Source organism: Augochlora pura, chromosome 1 (genome assembly GCF_028453695.1).
Source record: "Augochlora pura isolate Apur16 chromosome 1, APUR_v2.2.1, whole genome shotgun sequence".
Lineage (NCBI taxonomy): Eukaryota > Metazoa > Arthropoda > Insecta > Hymenoptera > Halictidae > Augochlora > Augochlora pura.
In genome coordinates this window covers 18,593,209-18,620,464 of record NC_135772.1, presented here as the reverse complement: position 1 = coordinate 18,620,464, position 27,256 = coordinate 18,593,209, and the positions used below count along the sequence as shown (strand labels likewise).

The following is a 27,256-nucleotide window of genomic DNA, read 5'->3' as shown; positions in this document are numbered from 1 at the left end:
TGCCTTCGCCAGAGGCATATTTTATTATTTGGTAATTTGTATAATTTATTATTTATACTGGACACTGTTACATGATGATCTACAGTTCTGTTATAATTTTAATATACAAAGCTCGCTATCATAAGTTCACAGGTCAGCTGTCAATTAATTGTCTCAATAATTGATAGGAAAACCCTAAGTTGTCTTTGGATGTCAAGGGGATTATATAAGTGGCTAAGTCGACCCTCTAAAGGTCTATCATTCTGAGATTAATATACAGAATAAAAATTCAGATGCCAATGAAGATCATGACTTTGCCCCTGTCATCTTCTATCTAAATAATCCATTAAAAAATTGAGAAGCTCAACTACCCCCCAAAGACAAGACAACATAAATCAATATCATAGTAGACACCTTCTTGATTATAACAAACAACGTCCCGCCAAGATTACTACAGTGCTCGAGGCACCAAAGGAGAACCGAAGAAGATAGTTCTCGCCTCCGAAACCGCAGCACAAGGTTAAGACACCGCAGAGGCCAGTCATTTGGTCGGACTCTAATCGTCCAAGGCATCGCTCAACCGGCAAACGGTCAAGCCGGCGGTGTTACCGGAAGATCATGGTTTCCAAGGGAGCCGGAAGATAGTTAGGACACTAGAGGGAGGACAGGTTATTTGCGATTGAAGCTGGTGCCATATCCTCGGCCTGTCGTCCGGAGAATTGCTCGAGCCTGTCCGATGTTGTTGTAAAGGGAGCCCGAGGTAGGAATTTAAGAGTGCTTGGGGCACTGTGCGCCGTGTAAATTATTTGATGTTGCTCGCCGAGGTCTCCTTTCGTTTTATTGCATCTCGATGCCACCTTGATCGAATAGCGGAGAAATTCCATCGAAAAGATTTCATTGCACGTGCTAGGTTCTGGACATCTTTCAGCTCTGTGTTATTAATAATAATTAATAAAATAGTCTTCCAATGGCCAAGATTCATAACAGTATTATCGCTGCAACAAGAGAAAATTTATATTCCTTAAAAAGTATAATAATAAAATTTGTATTATTTGCACTGCAATGTGCTCTTCTTTTAAATCATGGAAATAGCCATTTTAATCCTTGGACTTGGCTAGATTAAACTGTTTTTGTTATACTGTTTTCAACTCATTGAGACTATTAAGAAATTAAATAAAGTCCTTCATAGCTTCGGTATCCTACAATCAATGCAGATAATTTTTATCTTGCATAAAAGTCTGCAGTCTAATCCTTAATATTGCCTGTTCAACATTGCCATACCGTTCGAGTTTTTAATTTAATAAAGTATAGCTTATATGTACTAATTTTGTTATAACAAATATTCTCATTTAATTTCGTAATTCCTAGATGTATTAATTATACCATGCTGAAGAAAATCACCCCATGACGTAAAATATATATATATATATATATATATATATGGTTAAATACAGATCTTACAGTACTGTGACGTACTGCAGACAAATTGCAGCTCAGATTAAAATCGTCCACTTTGTCAGGGCACAAAGTGCCGCGGCAGTTCGGATGCGCTTTCTAATCTCCGAAATCGACCCGGGCCGTGGACTAGGGCGTCCGTCCCCTATCGTCGCGCCGCACGTGAAAGGGTTAATGAAAAAGCGATCGTTAAAATTCATCCGCGCGCGCGCGTGTGCGCTCACCGGGCACCAAAAATCCTCTATTCCGATGAGCCAGGAAGATTGTGCCGGTCTTTCATTGTCCACTTCCCCCGTGATGCAATCACCCCGGCGGCCGGGCCAGTAATTCTCGCGAGTAAAGCATAGTAACGCGGCCACATACTCGAGGTTTTCGTGCTGCGGGTCCGCGCGGCCCCGGGAGGGTGCGTTCATTCCGCGCCGTCCCGTGCGGACTGGTCATCCTGTGCCGGAGGACGACACAATTAAAATAGCTATGCTTACCAGGGCTACGGGCGCCAGGGGCCGGTGGCGAGGCGAGAGGCTGCCGCCGCCGCTGCTGCTGGGCCAGAGGTGGCCGAGGGGCGAGGGAATAAGAGGAAGTGGATGTTGCCGGTCCGAGGAAGAAAGAGGAAGAGGGTAGTACCCCGGGGGTACCCGCGAGAGGGTGCTGGTAAGTTCTTTCCGCTCGGCTGCAAGCAGAAAGGGAATTATTTTAATTGCGGACAGCCTCGGTCGACCAACCCCCCACCTCTTGTCTGCCTCCCCGCTCTTTCTTCGGCCCATGCATGTGACTCTCGACGATCTCCCTCGGATTCTCTTCCTCTCCCTTTCTCTCTCTCTCTCTCTCCCTCTCTCTCTCTTTCTCTTGTTCGTTCCACAGAGCAAATTCCTCCCCTGCCCGTGCCCCCCTGTCTATGTGTGCCGGAGTTCTCCGACCGCTCGCATTTACGTACGGGCTTAAGCTTGTGCACACGACTGCCTAGGTGGCAGGATTTGCTCCTGGACCCGCCTGCCCGGACAAGAATCCTTTCTTCCACTGGGGAATCGGATTTTTGTCCGATCGGCGCCGTCTCTGATCTTTTGATCTGTTTAAATCACAGTTACAGCCGTAGGATACAGAACTTTATATACAGCGACGCATCGTTGTTGGATAAGCTTGATAAAATATTGGTCTTTTAATATTTTTAACACACAACAGCTTTACTTTTCATTTCCTCTTCATTTAAAAATTTTTTTAATACGAGAATATTGTGTATGGAATTTTAAGTCAAACTTTTCGCTCAGCTACTAATATCTTCCAACGAATATTAGATTAATATACCTCCAATCTTCTAGTAGGTACTAAGAAGATTCATTCTCAGGCAACGTTAATGTAAATTTAAATCACACATTGCACTTGTTATGTATGATCTCTTTTGAGAACAGCAGGATACGGTCTGCATCTTGGACGTAGAAGAGAAAATGGATCATGTTTTTGAGGACGTTTTCCTTGATTCATCAAGATAGTTCACAATACTATACAATTCTCTATCATGAAATTTAAAAGTTGCAATATTTGGCCCCTTGGTCTTGATCTTCTTTAGGAAAGATTGATAAGAGAATTGTTGAAGAATGTCAACCTAAACGATGCACATTAAAATGAAGATTACGCTTTTTATCATGCATCTCACGATAAAGGAATCATCCTGGAACCCCATCTTGGAACCAAACTTCGAAAAATTCTAAAGACTCGAAAAAATTCCGAAGACTTGTAATTCAATTAGACTATAAAATATAATAAATATTAAACTGTCGCATATAACCACCGGCTTCCCAAACGTCTCGAGACCTGCAGCGAAGTGTGTTCTCTGAAGATCCTGCGGCTGCAGAGGTGCGTTCCACTTGGCGGTTCAGCGCGCCGGACATTTTATCGCGGGCCATCCGCCGGAAGACACCAATAAGGATCGCGGGGCTGCGGCACGGAGGGCGTTCGTTTAGCGCAGGGTTTGTCAAAGGTGGTAAATGAATCAGGGCTACCAAGGAGGAGAGCGGTCTCTTCTTGGCGAGACAACGGCCGTCGCGAAAGAGGCTGTTCGCGTCGCGAAAGAAGCGTGAACACGGGAGACGCTGGTCTCGTTCCTGACTGCCTATAGACCGGGTGGAGCGATGCGCGAAAGGTTTATCGCTCTGACGGCTGTTGCGAACGCTCGGCATGGTTGAAATTAATCCGAGCGGAGCCCTCGGTTAACCTCCTCAAAAGCGGCCGCAAAACGTTGCGCTTCTCTTCTTCCAGCCGCGTCTCACAACGGGGCATTTCATTCACCGGGCCCCGTTCCTCGCGAGAGATCATCGCTCTCCTCCGCCGTCCCCCTCGCCGCGCCGCTACCGCTCCCGCCCGCCTGTTTTCTTGGTCTCTCTCGCGATGCGGCCGCGTTCGCGCCGGTGAGATCAACGAGGCGGTGCCCTCCTTGTGTCGTTGCGTCGAGAAGGAGAGGATTAAGCCAGCCGGAATTCTGCCGGTGTACGCCACTCTCTCTCTCTCCCTCTCTCTCTCTCTCTCCCGGTCGCATTCAGTGGCTCTTTCGGCTTGAAAGAAGAGCGTGATTTCCGACGCGAGAACATCTTTCTGCGGAGCCAAACACGAAAGGAGACATCAGTCTGCTCTTGGCTACCGTTGTCGCGTACCGCGCAGATAATAGCGCCCCGGCCGCACGCCGCGGCGAACACGTAATCGCGATAACGAGTATCCTGCAAGCTGCGCCGCTTCTTGATCTCCTCCGCCTGCTCCTCCTCACAGCTTCAGTTTCATTTTATATTTTCTCAAGGAGAACCTCCGGCAGACACCCCGATGAACCCCGCTCGCTGCTCGAGGAACTCTGCCATACCTACCCGGAAAAATTCTCGCCAGCCTCGATTGCCGCCTGCAGATTTTTCGTATTTTTTGCTGACAATTGGGTGCAGCCTTTCGTGCAACTTGGGTGCTAAAACTCTGATACGAGAAATAAAAATTTTACTAGTTCTTTCTTAGGAGATACGAGCCAAGTGAGATTGCCTACTCTGTTGCAATACTGTACTGCAGATTTAGATACTTTGGATGGAAGTAAGTGGATGGAATATGGAACCGTGTTACATTATTTTAATACTTATTAAATCTGTAAAAATCAATTTTAAATGTCGTTTATATAATACTGATGGGATTTCAATGCTGCTTTCGCGACAGTGAAGTTATTTCTCTTACAGGATACTTGTTTAAGAAAGTTCTACCCCTATAATGCTTGAAGATAATTTCACTAGAAAAATATACGACTGTCAATTTTTCAGACTAATAAAAATATAGTATAAAAATAAGTGTAATAAATACACCAGTCCATTGAAGCTAACCAAACTGAATAAAAATACTTTTGTTCCTGTATAGTCGCGTCTTCTAGGTCACATACGACAGCCACCTGTTCGCAATCATTGATCTCGTGCGCGGTAAAACCACCCCGCATCGGCGAACCCCTAAACGGTCTCGGAGTCGCCGTTATCCGCGGGACTCGAGGACGAGCCAGAGAATCGACGAAAAGAAGGTGCCGGAACGGTTCTGTTCGGCATTCAGGCTGTCTATTCGTGATCCCGGACAGCGAAGCGTCAGTCATTGACGGTCGCCGCAGGTAGGCATGAAATTGTCGCGGCTTTCGCGTCAATCTCTCAAAGTAGAATCCCGCGGCGGCTTATTGTGGCAGTCGAGGAGGGGCCGTTGAAGGGGGAGGTGGCCGGGTTGCCTCGAGTGGAGCCTCTGCCGGCTCGTTACGCACCAATTAAATGTGTGCAGCCTGGCTGCCAAAGATATTAGAGTTATCCGAGCGAGTGGCCGGTCGAGCAAAAATAAGTAATTAGAAATACCGCATGGATAATATACGCTGCAATTAAGGCCGAAAGAGGGCCACCTAGTTGCCACCGCGAAAGCACCGCTTTCTGTCTTTCCCTCTCTCTCTCTCTCTCTCTCTCTCTCTCATTCTCTCTGGAGCTGCCTCCACCCCCCGACGGTGGCTCGGCTCTTCCCCACCCTTCGGAGTCGCTTGCAGTGCTGGTGGGCACCGTGCAAAGGGGGGTGGAGCCTCAACCGGATGCGGATTCATAATTAAACACGCCCTTAAAACAAAATCATTACGGCTGTGTCGACTCGGCCTGGCTTCCAACCACCCACCTCCCCCGCCCGCTGGCATCCTCTCGTCCACCCCCTCCCTCCCTCCCTCTCTCTCTCTCTCCCGCCCCGCTTCGCATCCCCTTATCGGCCATCTCTATCTTTTCTTCCCCGGGCGCCGCGCGTATTCCGTCCCTCCGCGCGCAACCCTCTTGATGCTGTTCCGCGCGTTGTAGGTGAGCCAGTAGAATAGCCGAGAAGGTGAAAGAGACGCGGCGAGCCGCGCGCGCGGGTTGGGGGCAGCTTTCCTCGATGTCCTCCCTGTTTCTCATGCTTTTCCTCCTCATTCACGTAAACACGTACTTGCGCGATCCTGTACGCCGACAAAGATCAAGCTCTCGTCCGCCTGGAACCCCGGCGCGATCCTGCACTTGGCCGCATCCTCTGCCTCCTACCCTCCTACCCTCCTCCGGGGGTAGGTCCAGCTCGAGGGGGTGGCCAAGGTGAATTTTGCCGCATGTCTCGCGGCTCGTCATTTTTTCCGTTTTGTCTGCGGACTTTCTCATCTTTGATCTCGGTTTTTAACGCGAAGGAGAATCTTATAGAAGATTTTCGTTTCTATGTTGATTCTAGGACACGAAGATAGAGTGAAACCAGTGAAGATGTAAGGGTAGCTGGTAATTTAATCGATCGTGTGGTGTAGCTATAGGGAACAAGAACAATTGCCTAGTAAAAAGAAGATTTCTTCATTTATAAAATCAATGGTCTAAGTGAAGACGCTCCAGGAAGTAAGATTTTCATCTCTATTAACAATTTGCAGTAGGAACATATAGGAAAATATAGCAACAATTTGAAGATGTAGCTTCGATTTATGTAAATCAGATGAGCATTTTAAGACGGTACATTTCCTATCAACCTGCAAGATTCTCAAGAAAGTGTCCTGAAAAATCTGATTTAATCCTTTCCACATCGAACTACATTCAACATTAATTTTCGTACTTTAGTAATTAACTTGCTATTACTACAGAGTTTGCATTTACAACGACACAATTGTATGTATACTACGTAATCCTAAATTAAATACAGGATTACAACTAAGTTGCACAACGGAGTAGCAAACAGCGAATTCTGAAATGAATCATAGGGAGCATCGCTGAAGGCTTAGGCCAACAGAAGTTGTCCGATAAATCAGATCTCGAAATCCGGAGCTGTATCATACGACGCAGTCGAAGCGGCCATGGACAAATTCTAATCAGACGCAGAGAGTCCTAACGAACCGGGAGACGGCGTTGCAAAAAGGGTCAGAAGAAATCGGTCAGCCCGCATAAAAATGTCCCGATAGTAAATCCATCCCCACCGCGCGTACCCCCGCGTTACATGCTCGTCGTGGCTCGCAAGTGGATTCACCGGGTTCTAACAAAACGGCGGACCAGCGCCTCCGGAACGAGCCGCGTCTCCGTTGGCTCCGAAGGGTGCGCGGAGGACCGAAAGGGGGGAAAAGCGCGCGGAGTAACGGAGGAGGACAGGGACGCCGGCGAGTCCGTTGGTGGTGGAGGCGCACCTCGTCCGGATTCCCGCGGCGTGCTCTGGGAGGGTGGCAGCTAGTTCCTGCACACCTCCCTGCGCTGGAGGATGGGGGGGTTGGGCATGCGAACCTACCGAGGCATCCGGGGATTCGAACTGGTTCCACCCACAAAGTCCATCGCGCCGGTCCGGCCGGCCCGCGCGAGGCGCTTTCGCTATTTTCTCATAGCGGATATAACCGTGGAGATCCAACCCCGCTCCGACCCTCCGACGTCATCCTCCTACGCCCCGGGATCGGCCAGTCATCGAGTGGCTACCGTGGATTCGTTAAGGAATTAAGGATACATGCGCAGGCAACTTTCGGTTAGGCGGAGGCTGCCCCGAAGCCGGGCCAGCCGGCTCATCAGCATTGCGGCTGCTTGGGATTTCTTTGTGTGCTATTTGTATGCGGATGATATATCGATATTATGCGGCTACCGACGCCCCTCCGGCAACCCCTTCGCCGCCCACCTCGGCAACCCGTGTCTCCCTACCTACCTACCTTGCTGCAATCATTACAACGCCAAGCCGCGAGCGAACAGAGGATACGTCGTCCCCGCTGAAGTAGGCTGGGACCGGGCTCAGATTTCGGTCTTGCGCCAGAATGTTCTCTGGGATATGCTGCTGCTGCTGCTGCTGTTGTATCGCATGTTTTATTGTTAATGTATGTTCAGCTTCGTTGGGACGCGCGATCTCTGGCCGACTTAACAGCGAGCAGGAGAATTAAATTTTACTAGGGTTTTTTAGAATTTGTTGTAAGATTTCAGATTTATTCCACTAAGATGATTATTAGGAGTTATGAATCATTTTAAATCGTACAATTGAYGAATAAGATATTGWTCTTTATGTTAGTTAACAATTTTCAACGTTGATCGTAAGAAAYGTAGGCAAAATTCTTTTTAGCTGGTTCTTGTTTTATATATTACMTATTCGWTTCTRTTGYAAGTATACTAAATCTGCAGTTTATTARATATGGATGAGGCAAGATCTTTTAAATTCCYTCGGGATTTAGAGGAATAGGATTTCACTCAGATCCTCATTGACAGATTTAAAGAAACTCATCTAAATTGCTCATGCTTTATACAATACAAGCATTACTCATCCTAGAATAATTTACACGATTCTRATAGTATTTAAATGCAGAAKCAARGTAATAATTCTTTTGTTATTAACTTTGCACYTCYTGCTTTTTGACACGTTCAGTATACATTTCATTCTTCCACCTATTTGAAATTATTATACATTTCCAAGTGCCTCGATATGTGTAATAGTACTATAACCTAYTTCACWCGTTTYCTATACATTTTCTAATGCACAGGTTATGTTCATTTCRACATCGAAATTTTCGGAAACTAAAAATCTCCGTCCGCCATYGCTGTGCGAATAGACTTCCCCAATTTTCTCACGAAAATAGCGCATCTCTATCATAATCTCRGCGTCACTGATTGGCGYAYGTCAGGATTGGACAATAAATAATCGCCGGATGACGCGCGTCACGGTGTTTTCCCTCATTYCGGATGMATATTAAGCGGCGCCGAAATTYGTCGCTCGCGCGAGAGAGACCGAACCCCCCCGGCTCGCTATGAATTCTATACGAAACTGGTCTACGGTACGCGAAACGTGACTATTCGCGAGCTCTCAGACACTATTTCGCGAAACTTCACGGGCATTTAATTACTTTCCCGGGTAAAAGTGTACGGTGAGGGGGGGTGGCGGACGACGGTGGAACGAGGGCGCGGGGCATGCGGGGGGGACTCTGCTCTGCTCCGGTTTTGCGCGTCGCGGGGGCGCCGCGTCGCGAAAGTGAAGCAAACTGTCCGTAATTTCGCAAGTTCCCCGGTGTCACGTCGTCCATTTATTACTCAACTTATTGTCAGCGGGCGAAGGAAACAAAAGCGCAATAAGACGGCGGCGGGGAAGAAGCCGGACCGGAGAGGGCACGGGAAAAGCGCGCGCGCGCGCGCTCGCGACGCCCTGGAAAAAGGCGAAAACCGACGAAATGAAACGTTCGCAAACGAGTCACGATCCCCTAATTAGGGGGCTAAATACCGCTGACGTTTTTTGCCGTTGCAATATTATCATATTTAGTATGCGCACTTAGGAAGCCGGCTTAAATAAGCCCTGGGACCTCCGGAGTACGGAAGCTCCGGGCGAAAGCACGAAGTCTAATAAGTTCCACTGGCCGAGCTCGCAGCCGGACTGCCGACTCGTATTTCTGCGACAGTATTACTGCTCGTTCACGTGCTCGCGTTACCAGATCTACGATATTTGATCAAAAACTGTGGACCATTCCCGTCCGCGTCCGAACAATTAACCTGTCTTGCCCAAGTCGTCGTCGCCGGCAACGCGTTGAAACGTTTCCTTTGCGAGCTCGCATCTGGAAGATCAATTCTAGCTCGAACAGAAATTAATTTGCACCGGTATACCATGATTCGCATGTTTGTCGTTTTTAAAAAATTTTCTTCCTGTCGAGAGATTTTATTTAATCAATATTTGCGAATCTTCTTGGAATTTTAAGACAGGGGATGAAGAATTCACTGCATCAGCGCTTAAGTTTCTTTTCTCTTAAAAATTACACTGAACAGAAAATTCTCGTTTGAGTACAATATATATTATAGTCGTTAATTAAGTTAAATAAGTATCATATTGCAGTATAATATGGAAGCTAAGCAAAATATAGTATGGAGAAGTAAAAATCTCATAGACTATTCAATGACTAAACCATACTTTTAAGAGAACCTTGGTAAATTTTCTTTTAAATAATAATTTCATAAAAACTTGTTACCTTCTACTATTCTAAATCATTTTATTAAGATTATTATACTTTTTAAGCAATTTTATAAAACATTTTTAACTGCTGATCTTCGATTTTCAAAGAATTATTGGAAATCAATTTTCAGGCTCACAATGGACGGTAAAGTTGTTCAAGATAAAAACCCATGGCATTTTCTCATTGCCATGATTTTGCAGAGACATTGAACTGTTATTATTGGGGAAACGATTTCGAGATTGTTCGAGACGGGATTCGAAGAACTGCGTCCGCGCGAACCACCCCCACCGGCCTTCGATTCGTAGCACTCGGGCATTGAAGTCTCCTATCTGTTTCAGTTATTCCCCACCGTCCGCCGAAGCGGCCGATCGATGCATCGAAGTCTCAGGTGATGCGGCATTCTGGCTGCACTTCGCCTCCTAACGGAAAACCTACCCGGCGAAACCTTTTTCACCCTAAATTCGAACGACACTGACTCTCTCCACTGCAATTTATATCTTCGATAAATAATATAAAACAATGATCAAGCTTTACCTATTTCCAACAGGTAATTTGTTAGAGGTACTCGTATCTTACAGAATCACGAAAGAATCGAATTCCTGAATAAATAAAATTAATTTTAAATATTACAAATCCCCTTTCATTTTCTTTTGAAAAAGGGAAAATATTTTTTGATCGACGAAGTAGAAATTTACGTCTTTTTAATGAATTATAGTAAGGTATAGAGTAAGCTCGCGCTAGAAAGCAGAGATTCTGTTATTTATTCCAAGACCAGAAGCCTCGATATTTGTTGTCCCTTCGGTTCCACAATTCTCTAGTCATTTCGCTGCGATCCGTCGTCAAGAGACGACCAAAGTTTCGCACGGAAGTAAACGGACGAAGACGGCGGCGGTCGACGGTAGAAGGAGCGCGCCGCGAAAAAGATGGGCGAAGGAAGAAGCGGCCTAAGAGAGGCTCTAATTTACCAGAACGCAGGGACTTTGCGTCTGAGACTGAAGCTAACTGCTAATTTAAGGGTTAATTCCTTAGGAGACAAGTTGGCAGAGTTACGACGAAAATATTCATGGCATTATGCATACGCTTAGTCGGACGGCCGGGTGTCGCTAATAAAAATTAAAAAGTCTAATTGTGAAAGGTGCTGGTCGGGCGGTTTAAGCATCGTTCCGTCACTCCCTACCCTTCCCTTATACATATATTATACGTCCCGGCGAGTCCGAGGATCCACGACACAATTATGCCGACGATTATCCGTAAGCATCCCTCTCTCCCAACCGTTAGAGCCACGCAGCCAGTCAATCAATCGGGCCAGCACGCACCTTACCAATCTCCCTCGTCCAAATTGAAACGGAGATTGATACGGTGCTCCCCTTAAATGGAAACCCCGTACCGGGGATACTCGAATTATCCTTCCTGTCCGTATCCCCGCTCCCGTAATTCGATTTCCAGCCGAAGAAACGAAAACAAAACGTACGCGGCAATCTTCCTCGCTCCTCGATATTCAATTCCCGATACGACGCGCGCCTCGCACACCTATTCCGAAGGCGGCAACGACTCGCTAGGGGGGCGTTGCCGTGAAATATGCTCGATTCTTACCTGGAAACTCTGCATTTGTTTTCACAAAATATAGCGAAACGCGACGCATCCTAAAATTGGTTCTTTCATTCTTTTACTCATTGGCGATAAAAATTAGTAAAAATTGGTATTTAACTGTGCTGCAATATTGCACCAGATGTGTATTTTATTTTATCGTGTAGACTCACCCTCTGCTCGATTGTATTATGAATCTCAGCTCACCCTGTGTATTTTATCACACTATTCTCATTTTAATTCCTTATTTTTCAAATAACTCAAATCACAGAAATTATTCAAGGAATAAAATTATATTTGACTCACGTTGCAATTTATTAGAATAATTCTTCTCTCGCACGAAAATCTACAGTCTAGTCGCTATCGATTGCTATTGTTATCATCGATTTCTAAAAGGTAGCGTTTATATGTCGGGACTTCTCGCCGTCTCGTGTCGGAAGCCGATGGCAGCCGAATCGCTCGGGATCAAGCGGGATCGCCCGGACGTCAGCACCCCGGCGAAGAGGATTTGCCCAACCTCTTCCTCGCGACAGTTCGGTGTTTCCGGTGATAGGATAAAGAATTACTTGGCGCGGGACAACGACTGCGGGAAATTACTTTTTAAGTACACGTGGTGAGTTTTAAGGACCCGGACCGTCGACGTTCGCGCTTCTGCAACTTCCGTACGGCCTGCGGATGTCAGCCGCGGAGAAAGGGGACGCAGGGGGGTGGTGGCGGCGGTGGTGGTGGTGGCAACCGTCTGACAGCAGGCTGACAGTCAGATTTGTACGTTTTAAGTACCGGGGTCTTCACCCTTCGGCCTCTCATTTCGCGCGATAAATAAGGCTGCGACTTTGCCAGCCCCGAGTGACAATTAAATCGAGACGCTCCGTCGACTTCTTCCTCCGGGGGGCGGGTTTGCGGAATACCGACGGATCGTCTAAACAGTACATTATGATCTCGATACAGCTGCATCGAGCACAGTGGTCCGATACGGTCGCGAAAATAATTATTAATAATTTTTATATAAAGGTTCCAGCACCGTGGAAAATAAGATGGAAATTTCCTGAGAAATATTTTTTATTTTACTATGTATATGTATCTCTTAAATTATATAGTTCTGTGGATACATTCTTAAATTTTTCAACAAAAATTGCAGGACATCCTTATCGCAGTTATAAAGAGAATGTTATGAGGATTATATTAGATTGCATAATCAAGTAGCGAGCTTTCTGTTCATATCGGAAAATTGAGTTACATATACCAATAAATAGACTAAGGATAGTACATATTTATAGCAACAACGATTAAATAAAATATGTGACATTAAAACAATGGAGGGACCTTAAAGTATTATTTTATTATTCCTCACCCACAAAAATCATTATATTGTGAAATAAATACTTATATAACTCCTGCTTGTCTTAATTCGAATAGAAGATTTTTATATCGTACTAACAATGTTCCAAGAGCGTCGTGTAAAACCAGGAACGATCAATGAACAACAATAAAAACTACGAGCGACTTTCCCCGAGTGCCGTCGCAACGATACACGGAGTCCCCGTCATTTACACCACCGTAAAAGCATTTTATTCCTCGATCGAGCAGACAAGATAACGCCTCGAGCGGGTAAGAGGGGGGGTTGGGGGGCAGAAAACGTAAAGGAAGTGGCGCGCGGCTGTCTCGAAAACCGGAGGGTCCTTATAAACTCACGCCCCATTTCACTGAAGGTTCATCTTTAATTTCTTCGCGTTTTTCCCCCCCGTCCTACGGCACTCGACACTCCTTTAAATTCCGCCCTAACCAACCCCCCGTGTGCCCCCTCCCCCTCCTGTCCCCGGACCGAAAGAAGGAACGGACTCAGAGCCCCGGCGTTACTGTTCGCTCATTTCTCCGGTTGTCTTACGGCGATTAACCAGGCTCGTACTACCCCCTTGGAGAGTGCCCCTCTCGACCGGGCACCCCCTACCCCCCTCCGCCGACCACCCCTCTCTCAGAGGGACCCGACCGTGTACCTTCTCTGTCCACCTCTGAGGCTACACAACCCCAGCCTCTCCTCCAAGCTCGAGGTTCCTTCCTCGGGCTTTCTTTCCGCCCGTAGTCACATTCTTAATACCGTCTTTTTAACATTTTTTTTAAGCGCCATTAAGGAAACTATATTGCCACCGAGCGACTGGAGAAACGCTGTGCCCCCCCTCTACTCTATCCGGAAAACCTTCTGCTTCCGAGCATCGCCGAGGAGCATCGGTGCTCGCCTGTCCGTTCGGGACAGGAAGAACCCACCGAACCCGAGGGGGGCGGGAGGGATCCTCGCCCACTAAAATTAGCCGAATAAATTTTCTTTATTTTTACTAGCCCGCGGACGTGATCCAACGACACGCCGAACCGCTCGACCGGGGAACGCCCCGGAGTGCCAGCCTTTAACGATAACCGTTTCCCTGGCCGAGTTACGGTCCTGTCCCTTTTCGCGAATTTCTTTCGGATGGTCGTTAGGACGCGAACGAGTGCTAAGAGGCTAATGAAAATGCCCGGGCATCCTTGCGGGACTGCTGGTTATTCGGCTATGGATTTAAGTTCGGATTAAAAATGAGTGTATATCGAGCTTGATATAATCTTCGCGCGAAAATTAGTATACCATTCGCGGGAATTATAGGGTGATTGTTTCAAATGATTTAATAGCAATGCGGTTTTCTGTCGTTATAAAAATATAATAGTAATTGTATATATTATCTATTATATAGAGAGAATAGTGAATAATATCTTAATTACTAAGACTTTATTTTCGGTCGCCCACAACCCCTCAATATTTTTAAAAATAGAATGGGGTTGCTTTAGGGTTAAAGCTCACTCTGGGAGCCTACTTAGGTTTATTAAAATTTCCGATCTTGAAAAAATCAATTTTTCTCCTGAAATTGTACGAAATAGAAGCTAGATATTTTGCCAAGTCGTAAATAATAAAAATAACAGCCTTAAATTATTCGATTGTTCTTACAATTTTCTAAGCGATTGATTATGGATTGAAGTTAAAGAAAAAATGAAGAGGGGTAACCAGTTGATCTTCTCAGATCCCGCAGATTATGGAAATTGGACCGCCGAGTAAACTCGTCGACGGTCATCAACATTTCTGAGCACCTCGATGCTAATCAGATCACTCGGAATCTCGTCGTGCAGCGCCGTTTCATTCGGCGGAGCAGCAATCAACCCCCTCCCTTGCTGAAGCCACCACGGTCGAAGAGGTACCTCCTGAATACAAAATATCAATCAGCTTCGGTGGGGGAGAAGAACCGGGCGAGAAAAATACTCGGTAATTACGACAAGCTCCTACCCCATCCGAGGCCCTCTCCTCGCTCCGACCACCCCAATCACCGTCGTCTCGATTACTTTCCCGAGGATGGAGATTTCGATTTTCTTTAAGAGTTCCCGCCCATTAGGCGGAAGAACGTTCTATTTTTCAAGACGTCAGTCTAATCTCGCGCAATTTAATAGAGTTGAAAGCGGAAGACGGACCGCCGCGTTTTACACGGAGGAATCACTGTTCAAGCGAACGATTTTCTCTCACGTTCGCACGTACGATTCGCCCTGTCACCGCGAATGGACGTTTTAACCAACAATTTACTTGTTTCCTTTGATTTTGGAGATTGGAAATCGATTTTCGTGAAGCCTCGTTTTGTTAATTATTTTTGTATTTTTCTATTACTAGAGTTCTCAATGTAAATGAAAATTCTCTGAAATTCAATTCAATTCAATTCTCTGTAGCACTGAGAGGAAAATTAAAATTTTTGTTCTATATAACAATCGCGAAGAAAATTAGTTTACTTTACTAGGGATTATAAAATTGTTCTTCCTATCCGAAAATTCATTAAAAAGTTCTTGACTGTAAATTGTGGATTTCGAAGAATTAATGAATCATGTCGAAATTATCATATCAATTCCTAAAGAATACGTAAAATACAGATGCAGTAATTATTACTTTATTCATCAATCATTTTGTAATTTTTAGTCGAAGCTTCGAACCTTTGTCTTTCATCTTCTTCTTTTCTTTTAGGCGACTAATTGCTGTTCCCTTGGTTCTATTATAAAGCAAAATTGTTTTGACCGTAATTATAAAAAAAATAAACGAAATAAAGTAATCTAAAAATTGAATACATCTTCCTCGATAAATATAAGGTTAATTATGCCCGTTTCCGAAAGAATTTTCACTCGGATACCGAACGAGAACGGTGTCTCCCGTTTAAACGGGGAACAATGGTGAAAGACCGCGGCGACCGCGCTAAAAATAACAGTACAAATCTGGCAATCAACGAGGGACCATTCGCGAGAACGGTCCCGCGCGGGAAGAAGAACGACCCGGGGGTGGGGGAGGGTTGAACATCCGAAAAAAATAATTGGGGGATTCGGAGAATTTTCGAACTAATTTCCCGGGCGCGCGAGCGCGCGGGTCGCAGAGGAAGGATACAATATTCCCGGCGATAAGTTTTCTCGGGCCATTCTCCTTTCTCCACGCCGCCCGTATCCCCGGGTGCCATCCCCCCCTTCGAGGTCAGAAAATCCACGTTCCAGCGAGCAAAAGGGGGCGCGGTATTATAACGAATCCTCGCGGAAATTAAAGGAAGGACCTTTATGTATTCTCACGAGAATTCATACGTAGCCGGTTAATTACGAAATTCAAATTAACACAAAAAATGGTGGAGATCTGAAGAGGCGGACGGGCGGGCGGGGGGAGGGAGGGAGGGATTGCGTCGGCGGCGCGAGGGCGGACAGAGGGCGTTCGTAGGGGGGTGGCGGCGGTGGCGCGGGCCGGAGTAAGAGGCGGAGGAGGTGGTCTACGTGTTTTAAGGATCTCTCCCTTTTTAAGGCTACGGACTCGCCTACTTATTACGTTTCTCGGTAGCTACCGCCGCTGCCGGTCTGGCAGTCGGTTATTTACCTACTCGAGGTTTTAATTACCTACCCCCTAGCTCTACCGCCGGACAGAAAAGTAATCTTGGAAGTATGTGAAAGCGAGCGCAGAATTTACGTAACGGACGTTAGGAACAAAGTAGGTATATTGGCCTTGGCCAAGCACTTTTCTTCGTTAACACCGGAATAACGTCTGTATATGAGTAATAATAACAAGCGCGGGGGTTTTCTGCTCCCGGTGCCACGAGGGCCCTCCACGCAAAAATTCTAATTTTCCTACCGGTGAAAAGGATTCCTACCAACGTCCTTCATGTTTGATGCATTTGTTTCTCTGTATACACTATGGATAACCGTGCCCCGTAATCAGAGAACGGTTTGCCATTTCTGTGGTCTAAGCAACGGCGCACTGGAAACGGTAGACACAATCTTTTAAATTAGTTCCCCCCCCCCCCCCCCCATTCTACTTTCCGACTCTCGTCGACCCGATGTTTGGCCTTCTCCTGACCGCCCGGCTCTTCTTGTCACCGGTCGCTCCGCCATCTTGTAATCGTTTTAGCTGACGTTTCGGGGATGGGGGCGGTGCAAACTGCGAGATTGACCGACAGCTTTTTTAATTCGCTTTACGCGGTCTATTTGATGATATTGTTTGGACTGTCGTGTTCTTGAAGGAGAGTAGTTTTCGCTGTTGTATTTATAATAATAATTATTCGTTTAGGTGTGCAGGATGGTCCTTTGTATCATGGGCGATGTAAGAGCAATCGCTATTTCGCTATTTTGTTATTTTCTGCCCACGTTATAATAATTTATTATACGTTGAAATATATTATACTATACACCAGTGACAATTCTTATATTTTCAAATATTGTACTGTTAGTTTATTGATTCAGTACTTTGGTTCATTAAAATATTCCAGTTCGAAAAATATTGTCGCAATTGTTAAGCAGCGAGCTGTTTTCGACTAATGTACTTGTTAGAATGCAAAGAATTACAATTAGCATAATCACCAAGAACATCTCCTGGTAAATGACACATACTTTAATATCCTTTATTAACCCTTATCGAATGTCAAACATCGAGTTCTAATGTATAATGTCACGTGGATCTCGACACAAGACTTAAACCCTATATACAAGCGTCGTCTCTAAACAAAATCAAATTAATTACAGTAACAAAAGTTTTCCAAAGGATCGCAAGATCGCAACCGGTTAAAGTTCGCGGAACTCTTGCAATTTTACGATCGTTTAACATTCCTGCCATTCGCGAGCCATTTTGCGGAATCAAAACCGCGAATTTATGTAGCGGATTAGCCCCGCGGATCGTATAAAGAGATCGTACGGTTTTAAAGGGGGTTCTTCGCCGAAAATGCCAGATGCATCGAACCCCGTGGCCTGGAACCGATGTCTGAGGTACCCGGCGCGAATAGGAACGCGGCGTTGTATCGACGGTTACGAGCCTCGTAAAACGTTATAGTTACATTATAATAAGCCCGCGGGGCGACGGAGAACGAAGAAACCGGCGAACGACCCGGCGCGGTTTGCGGCCCCGTGTTTATGTATCACTGCGGAATGGAAATTCTCCTCCCGGCGAGCGCGTGTAAAAAAGGGCAGCAGAAGTCAACGATTTATAGCGATGTAAAGGAGAAAGTCCTGATTATTGGCGGCCGTTTAGGGGCTCGTAACCGGTCGCGCGAACGACGTCGAGAAAAAAATGCCGGCGTTTCTGTAGCCGGCGAACCGTTCGCCGCGAATAAAGGCGTCGTTTTTCGGGGGTGGTTCTGTTCTCCGGGCGAGAATCGCGACCGATAAATTCGAGACGAATGCGGGAATGAAACAAGGGCATCGCTGTTCGCGTTTCTCGGACCATTTTGCATAAATTCATGATTTCGTGGATGCTTTTATTAAATTCGGTCGCGTACCGGGACGAATTTTTAGGTTTCGTATTAGGACCGATTTTTTAAATCAGGTCCATTGGTGTTACGATAAAAATTGCTAGAAATCTAAATAAATGCTATGTTATTTATATAAGATACTTAAGCATAGTATTACGTATATTGAAATTAGTTATTACAGTGTTCTGTGATTATATTTGAAAAAATCTGCCATGAAAAATTGTAATTTCCAAGCCTCAATTTCAGCGATTAGCCTTCTTTAATTTCGCCGGAACTTTGGATATGCATTTTGGACAATTAAAATTAATTAAATATAGTGACAGCCCCGAGCGCTTAAGTTGCAGTATATCCTACAGGGATGGACCATGAAACTCCCTGAAAATGGCCACAAAGCCATCGTTTTAGAACGTCGATTCATCCGAAATTCCTACAACTCTATCACCACAGATATCTCCATCGAATGCCCGATATTTTTTCTTAGCTCTAACGCAACGATGACATGCTAATTTCCGACGAAAATCGCGCTTAACGACGGAGCGATAAGGAAAACTCAACCATGCGAGCGGCCTCCCCCGGTCGCGGCGCCCGGAGGAGCTTATAGCGTGTAATATAAAGCGCCGTTCGGCGAGACGAAGTCGGAATAAACGGAAATTACCGGGGCCATCTTGTAATTATACGGCTAATAGGAAGGTAATTTAGTGTCTCGAACTCGAGTTACCAGTGCGCCGGAGACGTCTGTAGGAGCGGTTGGTAGCCCGCGTTGCCGCGGTCTTCGCGGAAAATTAAAATAATAAACGGCATCGTTAGGATTCATCATCTGATTTTAATTTCCATTCCGAAATGATTGCGCATTATCTCCGGGCCGCTCCGTAACACCGTTTCTGGATTTACTGCTCGAGGGCCAGGCCAGACGTTCACCTCGCCTCCTCGCTCCCGTTCCGCTGGCCGCCGCCGCTCCGGCCGCGGCCTCCTTTTTCCTCCGTTCTCTCCAATTTTATCTTCTTGTTCGCCCCGGCGCTCCTCCGAGACCACCTGTTTCGTTATGAATTCGACAGCCTGATGATTTCGCCGGGAAACGACGGCCTTTTTTTTTTACCACGGGAAATTACGGAAACCAAACTGACCGAAATGCATCGAAATTTTCGTTGGAGTAGTGGAACGATGGAACCGGTTAATTTCATATTAATCGAATGAGACACATCGAACGGCTTTGTTAAAAGATAAACGAAATACCAGAATCAAAAGATTTATATACAAATTCGTCGAATTTTATATTATTCATTTCGTCATTAATTACTTGTAATATAATCGTATTAAACTTGTTACGATGACGACGAAGGAAATTCGTAAAACAATAGGTGTGTGTTATTAATGTCTATTAATAGGCAGCGCTATTAAAATTACTGTACTACATTCCGAAATTATTTTTAACAGACATCGCGAAAGCTTGGATTTAAAAATTGTTAAAAGTGTAACTATTATGCGAGACTCGACGCAAAAAGTATCGAGACAATAAAGAATCGACACATTTAATTTTCGCGTAATCAAAATCCCATCGCGTATAGGTTATGTATAAATATAAATTCGTTTACGTTCCGATCTTCGCGAACAAAAAATCGTAAACAGGTGATTGTTCGGCACAATTGGGCTACCAATGAAAATCTGGGTGCCGCGTTAACATTCCCAAACACATTTCTCCCCCTGCTCTAGTATGGTCGCGTCAACGCGATGGAACGTACCTATTGAAAAACTTTCGTCGCGGATTTCTAATAAAAGCGTAGCCTGCGTCGGCTTTTCAATAAAACAGTGTCGATAAAGTAACAAACTTGCTCGACTTTTTTCGCAGTTACGGCTGGTTACACGGGCCGTGTAAGCTTAACGAAACTTTTACGACGACCGAGCTCTGCAACGGTGTATAAAAGCAGCGCCGTTCTTTAAAGAACGCTTTCGACGGGGTACAAAAATCAATTTGCAATTCGAGAAGGAAGTCAGGCATCGAGCACATTTTTAATATTAAATATTTCGATTCAGAAATTCTTCTAGTACTGTTTAATTCATCTGTTATGTAATCTATGATGTATGGTAGGGAATTATAATATTAATTAATTATGATATCGGTATGGAAGTATATATTATTTAATTTATTATTACTATTATATATTATAATTAATTAAGCATAATTTTTGTTATGTCTTCAATGATTTCATTTAATCTGCGAAGTATTGGGAATTATTAGTGAAATTCTTCAATGACTTAAACTATATTTTTTAACAATGAGATTCAAAAGCCGCAACGACCATAGATAGAGCTTAACTATTATTGCACAAGAATTCAACGAGATTTTAATGGTTTACGAAAGGTTTTAACGTTGTCGTCGAAAAGATTCGCGTGACGCAAATTTACGAAGCGTGTTCGACAGATCCAGTTTCATATGTAAACGTTCGCGGGGACGTGTCGCGCGTCGGAACAGTCAATTAATCGTCAAACCGGCGCGTACCTGAATTTAAACTCGGCGCGCGGTCGTCGAATCGACGGGATTATGGTTCCGTCGTTGCGTCGCGAGAACGAATATTATTTCGACTAGGTTTTCACGTAGCACCTCGTGTCTCCGTCGCGTACCCTCGGAACAACAATAGCGCGCGCGGGAAAAAAAGGAGGAGGCACCGGGGGAAAGGGGTAAAAAACATGCGGAGCACAGACACAGAACAAATATATGCGTTCGACAATTTTTTTTCCGTTGGTCTGAGCGTAGGTGACGGCCGGACAGGAGAGGGAATCCTCTGGCATCCCTCGTACGTTTCTACGGACGCGGGTTATCGCGATCGTAACGACGAGGGGAGGGAGAGAGAGAGAGAGAGAGAGAGAGATCCACGCACGGGGTAGCACACGCGTCGGACTCTCGCGCGCTCGCGACCGGGGACGATTTTGGAAAATAAAGTTTATCGCCTTCGCGGCCTCGCAGCACTCCAACATAATGGCCCGACCGCCTCCTCCACCCCCTCTCCCGGTCCGTCCGCTCGAAAATGTGAAAAGTATTACGTCGTTGCTCGTAGATTTCGACGTAATTTTTATGGAGCTGCGGCAGCTCAACGTGTCGGCGAATAACGATGGCGCGGGGGTCCCCGGGCCGTGGTAACCCGCGTCGCCGAAAATCTACGACCCCGTATACCAATTTATCCTCCGGAACAATAATAATATCGCGGACGCCGCGCGAATCAGCTTTTTTCGATCGAAACCGAAACGCGGTTTTTCTTTTCACGGAATTTTCGCGCCGGTGACACTGTGGCCAGTCGTTTTGACGTTCGACGAGAGATTTAAACTTCGCTAAACTATGTAATACGCTGTGTGTGTGTAGTTTACAAATTTATAAACGATTTTAGGGAATAGGTTGTGCAGCGATTACTTCGCGTATGGGATACTGCTATTGTCAATTATTTCTCTATAGCGACCCTCTGCAGACAAGGCGTTTTTGGGCAATTAATTAAAATAAATTGGATACTACATTAGGAATGATAAAAAGTCTAATAAGTCTATAAGAAATACCTTTGCAAGTACGTTTTGAAAAATTACTGAATAAAGTTCAGAATTGTCAGCATCGTCGGCATTGTTAATAGTACAGTTCTAGCCTGCTGTCCGAGGGTTAGTTGTTTGTTACGAGCATGCTCGTGACAACACAAAATGTTGCAATTCCACCATGACAAACACACTCGTGAAATACAGCTAACTGGTTAAGAAGGTTATATACTTTATTATTCTTCATTAAATTATTTATTTTATACGAGTGACTAGCTAAAAGGTATTTACTCGTTTTTTAAGCTTCGCTGTGTATATCGCGTTAATGGCAGACAGCAAATAAAATGAGACAGCAAATTTTCGATAAAGCTGCCATTGTACTTTATTCCTAGCTAAAAAATAATAAAAATTTAACGAATTCAAAATTTTAGTTTCAACTTCAAAAACTTCAAAATTTTTCTCTTTCCCACCTGGCATAAATATCAGCTAATATCAGCTACTGTTAAAAGATATCCTTCAGCACTCAAAACACAAATACTTCGAGTCTCTCTAAAATGAAATCGCAGAATCAGCGACTCGTTTCCAAAGGAATCGAACGTTGAAGATCTCCGGCGTCTCGGAGAGTCCTTGGTCGGTCGGCAGGCACGCGAAACACGGGGGCGCGCGGTGTCGCCGATTGTCAACGGGTGTACGGTTAGGTAAGTGGCTAATTAACATTACAACTACCACCCGAGGAATCTCCCACTGTCGAGGTGGCATTGCTGATGTTCCGGTCGCGTTCTCGGCGCCACCGGCGGCGTTGTTTCTAGTCGCGTAATTTAAGTGTGCTACCGAAGACACGGTCTCGCCGCGCGACGCCCGGGGCATTATCATGGTAATTTGTTAGAAACAAACATTATAATTCCCGCGGCAGAAGAGGGGAGGGGGAAGGAGGTTCACGTAGGAGAGGAGACAGCGCGGGGTGTGGGTGGCGACTTGCCTCTCGCGGAGCTGTTTGGTCGAAGAGGAAGGGCTCTGTGCGGTCCTTCGCAGAGGTGGCGAGAGACCCGAAGAAAATGGAAGGAGGGTGGAAGCGGAACGCTTTGCCCTGAGAGGGCGGGGGACAGGAGGGGGTGTGCGCCAGGGGTTAAGACTTGGTACCCAAGTTAAAGGCGCAAGATCTACCGTGTTTTGGACAGTGTCCATTGTCTCTCGGTTATTTATTAGAGACCGCGCCGCGCCGGCTCCGGGCGACGCGACGCGGCGAAGACCAAGCTAAGATGGTGCTCTATGCCGCATAACGGTGCTGGGATTTATATCTTGGTCCACAACCAAAACGCCATTATATCCTGGCTGTGCCGGAACCTCTTCTCGCTACCAGGATACCCGCCCAACGACCCGCCCGGCCACCCGGCCAATCCTCCTTGTACTTGATTCGGGGTGATTAAGTCAGTGGAAACACCGGCGAAAGTTTTCCCATTCAAGGCCGTATGAATTACCGGGCCTCGATCGCGCTCGCCCGCCCAAGACGTTCGCGGGCGATGCCGCTCTGATTGTCAAGACGATGGCGATTAACGCCATTTGAAACGCAAATGGCCGGCTCGTTCGTCCCGTCGGCAATCCGGGAAATTGTTGTTCGCCGTTTAGTTCTTACACGGGCGCGAGAACCAAATTTCGGGAGACTCGCGGGTAACGATCGGCTAACGAGACTTTTTCCGTTGAAATATTTCGAAGGAACAATTTCTTCAAATTCGTTAAATCGTCGTTGGTGATTGTCATCACTTTTCAGAAATTCTCCACCTTCTTCTTAATATATAATTCCTGATGTTCATCTAAGTATAAACTATACTGCAGTCACGATGACCCCGGTAGCGATTTTAACTCTGGACCGGGTTACTTAAAGCGACATAATGCGGCGCGTGGGGTGCGCGACACCCCAAGAGACCTGTAAGAATACCTAACAGATTTCTAAAAACAACCCTTGAAAGATCGCAGAAGCAGAGAAATGATTCTCCACTTTTGTTTCCAAAATTCGATTCGAAATTACCGAAGAAAATGATCGGCGCGTCAAAGGCGTCGAGCATCGTAAAAGAAGTCAGGGCACTGAAATTCAGGAAATCTTGGCCCGGCAGGACCAAGCCGTAGAGGGCGGCGAGAAGCGCGGGGGTGGAAAAGAGGGCGCGAGAAAGAGACGAGCGTTGAACGTGCGCTGGGAGCACGAGGGTAGGGGATGAACTCGAGCAGCCACCACTAAAATCCGTGCTGCTGTGCCACTTCCTGCGCGAGGTAGAACCGTGGAATTATTAGATATGCAACCACGACGGCTGGCCTCCTACCGGTATTATTAAACTTAGTTATGAATGCCCATTAAAACTGTAAAGGAAATGCATTAGCTTGCCAAGGTATTGTAGGGCTGACAAAGCCACCCCCTCCCCCACCCTCCTGCGGAACGTGAGCCACTTCGCCGGCACGACTTCGACCCTCGTTCGCCGGCGAACGTTACATCGGATACTCCGGCCGATTGAGGGTTTCTTTTTCTCGGAAACACCCCTGCTTGATCCACTGCGAAGGGATCATCCATTGTCTCAGAGCCCCCGGATCGCTTCTGGAAGTCCGCGGGCGGGGGTGTAAATATTTTTGTTGCCTCGTAAGAACAGCGCGTTATCTCGGCGAGGTCAAGGTTCAAGGAAGTGGTCTTAAAAAATGTATAGCCGCGTTCTGCGAAATCCTTAATAGAAGCTTATTCATTTTGCTATTCGTTTTTTGTTTAATTGCACACCGAAACGCTTGGTTGAATTTCTGATGCAAGCAGTCTTCGATTGATGCAATCTTGGATCACCACATTAATCCTTTGCAGTCGAACGATGACTCTGAGCCATCGCTAAAATTATTGTTCGAAAATAATGTTAATACTGACATAGCTTGGATTGAAATAATTATCGTAGCAAGAATTAATTTCAAATCCATATTTTTACATAAAATGCTATAAGCCAGAGGAATCGGAGGAAAATCAGCGAACGATTCGCAGATAGCATAAAGTATAAGGGACGAGCGGGAAGCCCCAAGAAAGCCCCCAGAAGGGGTAATTAGCACAGAATTATTGTCATTGTGGGAGTTGCAGCCCTTTCACGCTTATAGGCTATACAAGCGGCGATAATAGAGGATACGGTAGGAAAGGGGGGGACGACGACGTTGCGTGCACGCTCGGTTCCTTCCAAGACGAAGGGCGTTTCGTATTTTAACGGGCGGGTTTGACAATGGACCACGTTGTTCTCGTACACGACTTCCAGAGGGAGATAAAGACGCTGGTTCTCTCGGCCCGGGGAACTAGACTCGTGGATTCCGCAAGATTTGCCGAGTTTATGTGTGCGGCCGCGCGTAAGTCGCCGGACAGGTGGTTGCGTCCAGAGGAACCGCACACCCTCGCGCTGGATATTCTTATTGACAAAGATACGCGATATACATAAATACGGGAACAAATCTCGCCAAGATTCTCTTTGCCGCGTGGGATGAACTAAAGTACAACACGTGTTTCCTCTTAGCCTAACTTGTTAACATGTGAAACCTGTTCGTATGACGATGAGATCACATTTCAGAGGTTCTACATTTTTTTTAAAAATTAGGTCGAATAATCACGATTAAAACTCTGGCTAATTTAGTTCGCCTAGATTGAGCTGTAAGACCGTGTTCCTCCACAATAGCGAATTCGGGTTGCCTCCGTATTTACATTCGGTACTATCGTGCGAGCACGGAGGCAACTTCGTGGACAATTTGCTAACTTTTAAAAAAAAAACGAGGGTGGACCCAAAGTCCACAGAATAAATATTTGATGAGGCGCGGCGATAAGACGGGGGTGGTTCAATCTGCATACTCTGGAAATGCAACCCTGATTCATATTCCAGAAAATCCCGAATAGCCCGCCTTAATTTCTGCCCCCCCCCCCCCCCCCCCCCCCCTCCCTACCCCTTAGTGGCCGGCCATTCTCGGGCGCATATGCGGCTGCTAATAGAGGAGTCGAGGGACGCTCTTTCCTCGTTCTTTCAACGCTAAGTTTCGCCTTCCCTAACACATTTCTAAACCGCGTGACACCGCCCGGGCCGAGCGAGAGAGAGAGAGAGAGAGAGAGAGAGAGAGAGAGAGAGAAGGTCGGGGGCCGCCGACAGAGAAAGAAAAGCCACGGGGGCCGGCAGAGAAAATGTATCCGCGCTAGAACGAAATACGCATACCAGAAGGGAGAAAGAGAGGGCGAGAGAGAGAAAGAGAGAGAGAGAGAGAGAGAGTGGGTGTGAGAGTTGGCCCATGTCTACCACAAAAGCCATTGTCCGCCACTTACTAAATTCGTCGAGGCTTCCTCTCACCCTGGCACCCCTGTCCACGGTGCACACACGCCGGCCCCCGCGCCACCAATGTAAAACACTTCCCGTGAATTTTATTGCTCGAGCTACCTCCTCGTATACTTCCACGCGCGGGGCTCGCCTAACCTGTGTCCAGGAACTGACGGGACCACCGACCCGCCCTCCTTCATCCCCCCCCTCGCGTTTGCTTGCCGCGAATTGTAAGGCCGGCCATTGTGCGTCGAATAATATACGCGGCAAGAAGTATTGATTAAATATAATTAACCGGTGGCCGGCGCGCGATAATGCTGACACCTCGGATGACCGCTCTGTTCCCCCGTTTCACCCCAGTAATATACTCAAGAAGGAGGACTGATCGTCTGGTATTAACATTTCACGTTACCGGATTTTCATCCCCTATCGCGATGACATAAAAAGCAAGCCTTCTATATCTGGCTCCAAGGGTTAATCATCTAACATCAAGTATCAGTTTGAAATTTAAGAACGAAGACTTAAGATGCTTCAGTACACGACTCCGGGGCGTCAATTTTATTTTCTATCGTATTGCCCTAAAAGCCTCCAAAGTTGATGTCGCGAGCAGAAGACTGCGTAGAACAAGGCAGCGAGTAGAAGCCAGAGGCGTAACGTATATTCATCCTCTTTCCTGTAGTTTTCCGGATGACTTATGGCTATTTGGAGTGGCGCGTCGCCGAGGGGAGGGGTAGGTGTGCGCGATTATTCCCGGGCGTAGATCATCGTCGTAGTTTATCGCGCGGTAGGAAAAGAATTCGAAACGAAGGTAACAAGGTAGCAGTTTCAGAAGAAGCGGCGTTATCTTGGCGACAGGGGCTGGGCGATTCGTTAGAGCGGGCGGTAAATTCGCGAATTAAAGAACTTATTCCATTTGGGCAGCCAAAGGGGTGTGAACGCTTCCTCGTTCGTATTATCTCGCGTCGAGCGAGAAGAACAAAAAGGGTGTGCGGGTACGCGCGGTCTCTCGTCGACGTGAGGGTTGAGGGGGGCGGCGGGGTGGGGTGGGTGGGCAGGGGACGGAACAGGGGGGCGGTTGGCGGCGGCTAGTAGAAAGGCCAGGGCGAACGACGGGAGGGAATAACCTGTACGAACGGGGAAGGAAGACGGAGGGAGAGCACCGCCAGAGAAAGGGACAGAGAGGGACGCGTTTAGACGTTCGTTCCGCTGGTAACAAAGATAACTCTATGCAA

The 27,256-nt window shown here is 46.4% G+C and overlaps 1 protein-coding gene across 1 annotated transcript in view; it reads right to left on the bottom strand.

Moving 5' to 3' along the window:
* Window positions 1–940: 940 nt before the first annotated feature.
* LOC144467705 (nuclear pore complex protein Nup88-like) overlaps window positions 941–27,256 on the bottom strand; it is a 29,103-nt gene continuing 2,787 nt past the window's right edge. Inside the window, exon 2 of the mRNA XM_078176629.1 lies at window positions 941–974. Coding sequence (XP_078032755.1) covers window positions 969–974 — 6 coding nt within the window. The 3' untranslated portion in view covers window positions 941–968. The remainder of the gene's footprint in view (window positions 975–27,256) is intronic.